At 35.3% G+C, this 3,862-nt stretch overlaps 1 protein-coding gene across 1 annotated transcript; it reads right to left on the reverse strand.

The window, feature by feature from the left end:
- Nucleotides 1-1,390: 1,390 nt before the first annotated feature.
- LOC107483950 (L-ascorbate oxidase homolog) lies at nt 1,391-3,143 on the reverse strand. The gene is made up of 2 exons (XM_016104564.3): nt 1,789-3,143; nt 1,391-1,691 (listed from the first exon to the last, which is right to left on the reverse strand). Exons 1-2 carry the CDS (start codon nt 3,141-3,143, stop codon nt 1,391-1,393), a joined length of 1,656 nt encoding a protein of 551 aa, XP_015960050.1.
- Nucleotides 3,144-3,862: the final 719 nt, after the last annotated feature.

Raw genomic sequence — 3,862 nt, forward strand, 5'->3', positions numbered from 1 at the left:
TTTTAATTTCATACTCTATAAGCAAAAGCTGTCTAAGTGAGATCAAAGACATACAATGGACTACAATATAAATGATGTTAGTAATTATATATGGAAGAAGATGTAATTTTGACGCAAGAAATATAGGTCAATATCGTATGAACGCTGGGAAGTTATTGGCAAGATTGATGAAAATTTATGTAGACAATGATATTGACTAAGGAGTAGGGTATTTTAGCTAAGCATTTGATGTCAGGATAGCAGCTTTTTAATGGTTATTTTATTATAATAACTGTTATAGGTTCCGATGTCTCCAACTCTCCATGGATACTTCTTTTGGCAATTTCTATGAAGCAATGAAAAATTTTCACAGCTGAAGAAGGGCTTAGACCAAAAAGAATGATATCACGCTTCTAAAGTAACATTTTGTAACTCTAATACACTCGAAGACAATTTTATAACAAAATTAAGATTATTACGGAGTAATTACGGTATATGACGATACAAAAAGTGATTATAATAAAAAAATAAAATTATTACGATGCAAAATAATATTTTATAATAATATTTATTAATATAAAAACTAAAATTTATTACAAATTTATAATAATTTTTTGGTTGTAAAATATTTTTTTATAATATAATTTATTATGTCATGAAATTTATCACAAAATATAACGTAATTTTACAATATTTTTTATTCTTTTAGTTATAAAAATAACGTTTATTTTGCAACAAATTTTTTTAATACGGATTATATATATATATAAATTTGTCAAATTTTATTTATTTTTGATTAATTGATATATTAATTAATTTATTGACTAAATCAATATTTTATAATATATATAACTAATTCAGACATTTTATATTTTAGAGAATATTATTTTAAAATAAAAAATATCAAAGTTAGTTCCACAAATTTAACTATAAATTAATTTTATAAATTTTTCAACTAATATGAACGATTCTAATAAAAATTAGTTATCGACTATTATATATTATTTTATATAAAAGTTACTTTAAAAAAAAAATTCTCATTAATTTTAAATATCAACAACCAATATAATTTAAACAAGAGTTGAACTTAGTTTTAAAATATTAGAATATTACAGACAATATTTTTTAGGAATTTTTTTTTCGTGCACGACAAGATTTTTTGGATATTGAATTAATAGATAACCCTAAAAATTACTAAAACTCTTTAAAAAATATGTTCAAATGCATATACTGTCTAAATATTTTCATTGTCAGTGCAATATTAAAAAATTCACATGAGCTTGTTGAATTTTCAACTAAAATTTCATTCGAATAGAGTTTCTTTGGCACAACAAAGAAATACAAAAAATTTTATTTTGTACACTAAAATTTAGTGTACACCTAGTATAATGTAATGGTAAGAAATAATAGCTTAGTGATAAACTGGAGCTGGAACTGGCATATCCTTTACGATACCGCAGACTTGCTGGGTGAGGGGAAGGTTGTACTCATCCCTCAAGGACTTTTCTGGTGACAAAACGCTAACGTACATCTGTTGTCCCAAGTAGCGGTTTTCGGCATTCTCAGACCTCAAGTTCCACATTCCGGCGTTGTCGAATGTCAACAAAATGGCGGACCATGAGTTAGGGAACACTTGCACGGTGTGCCTGCTCACAGCATCAAGAAGATTGTAGCTCTCCCTCTTGTCTGGGCTCCACCTTCCTTCCTCCATGCTACACAAGAAATATGTAATTTATTCGTCAGGAAATCTGAATTTGATGTATTTGTATATAAAATACATGTATTATTAGCCGATTGAGTGATACTTACCCGACAAGGAAGAATGAGTAACCGTCAAGGTTGTAGGACTGGACGGACACGGTGGGGTTCTCAAAGACGATCTCAACGAAATCCCTGAAGGTGGCGTTGAGGACATTAGGGGCGACGGTGATCTTGTTGATGTATTCATCGGGGCTGTCGCTGATGAGGTTGTACTGGAAGACCTTGTCAGCAACACCGTAGTACTGAGCGAGCTTGAGTGGAGTCTCGGGATCAACATGGGAAACGCCATTGATGGCATACCTGAGCTTGCCACTATCATCCCTGGCAACAGAGTTAACGATCTTGATAGTGCGAGTGATGTTGATCTGACCGTAGTGGTAAGATCCCTGAGGGTTAGGCCTGGCAGCGCTAGCGGTAAGGTTCCACCTGAATGTCCTGAACTGGTTGAGAGACCAGAACCAGGTGATGGGAGCAAGTGGAAGGAACAATGAAGCGTGTTTCTTGGCTCCTTCGTAGCTAATGATGGCTTTTCCCTCAAGGATGTAAGGAGTGAAGCGAGTTGAGGCAATAACGGCGTATTCCCTTGGCTCCTGGTTGGCGGTGATGAGAACGGTGAAGCACTGTCCGACGTGGACGTCGAGAGACTCGTAGGCGTTCTGGACGGTGTGTGAGCCTTCAGTCTCAACAAGTGTCATGGGATGACCTTGGATTCTGAAGTTCAATGAGTCTTTGCTACCAACGTTGCAGATTCTCAATTTGTAGGTCTTTCCAGGCTTCATTGTGAATTGTGGTTTGTTGTCTCCATGCAAATGTTTGACATTTTCACCGTTGATAAGGACACCATTAGGCATTCCGAGGGAGCCGCCATTGTCAAGGATCTGCTTCAAGGCCGTGTGGCTCTTGGCGTAGTAGTCACCAATGAGGAACCAGTGCTCAGCCTCGGGATCTGGGTACGGAACTGGGATCAACAACCTGCTGAAGATTCTGAGACCACCAATACCACCAGCGGTTCTGTGGAGGCCAAGGCTTGGGTAGTAGAAGTAGGTACCAATTTGGTCCTTGACCTGGAACTTGTAGGTGAAGTTGGTGCCAGGAAGGATGGGGCACATGGTACCTGGGGTACCTTCTTGCCATGAGTTCTTCCTGTGTTGGATTCCGTGCCAGGTGAAGAGGAGTGGCTCGTCGAGGTTGTTGAAGACATTGACAACGATGTTGTTGTTGCTGGAGCAGTTGATTTCAGGGCCAGGGAATTGGTCGTTGATGAGGATAGCTTGTTTTGGAGCACCGAATGGAGAAATGGTGCCATAAGAGACATTCCATGTGTAGTAGACATATGGATCTTCAGCAATCACAGTTGCTGCAAAGAGGCAAAGCATCACCACTGAAATAGCCGCACGAGCCATTTCTAAATAGATATATATTTCTGCCTTTTGGTGGTTTTTTCCCTCTTATATATTTATTATTCTCTTGCAGGCAAGGAAAGATCAACCCTTTTGTGAGTATCTCCTTCCTTGCCTAATAGATAGTGGGAAGAAGCAAAGAGATAGATGATTGCTTTTTCTTCTTCTGATTTGGTTAGTGCCTTGCCCCTTCCCTTTTATACACCTTTTGGGGTGAATACTTGCCATTGGTTTCTTCCCAGGTTGTGCTTGGTTCTCCTTGCACTTCGCTCCACCATAATATATATAGTCATTACGGTTTTATGTTTGCTTATTATTAGTCTTCCGTATGAGTTGTTAAGCGTATAAATTGTTATAAGGAAAAATCTAGGGGCCAGCAGTTTTATTGAATTTTGGCCAGCATGTAACTAGCAGAGAAAGGTGAGCCATTGGATGAAATCTCATACCAATCTCACACCATCAAATCATCATTGATGACTAGTTGATGGCTACCAATCAAATATAACTTAATTTTGTAATATTTTTTATTCATTTAGTTATAAAAACATAACGTTTATTTTACAATAATTTTTTTTAATATAAATTACACATCTAATTTGTCAAATTTTATTTATTTTTTATTAATTAATATATTAATTAATTTATTGACTAAATATATTTTATAATATATAATAAGATAAATAATTCGAACATTTTATATTTTAACGAATATTATTTTAACA

This window comes from Arachis duranensis, chromosome 4 (genome assembly GCF_000817695.3).
Source record: "Arachis duranensis cultivar V14167 chromosome 4, aradu.V14167.gnm2.J7QH, whole genome shotgun sequence".
NCBI classification, from domain to species: domain Eukaryota; kingdom Viridiplantae; phylum Streptophyta; class Magnoliopsida; order Fabales; family Fabaceae; genus Arachis; species Arachis duranensis.

Excerpts from the sequence above, each read along its gene's own strand:
- LOC107483950 (XM_016104564.3), bottom strand. The coding sequence starts at position 3,143 with ATGGCTCGTGCGGCTATTTCAGTGGTGATGCTTTGCCTCTTTGCAGCA. Across the intron at positions 1,692-1,788 it reads TACTCATTCTTCCTTGTCGG|CATGGAGGAAGGAAGGTGGA; the intron begins GTAAGTATCACT and ends TTTCTTGTGTAG.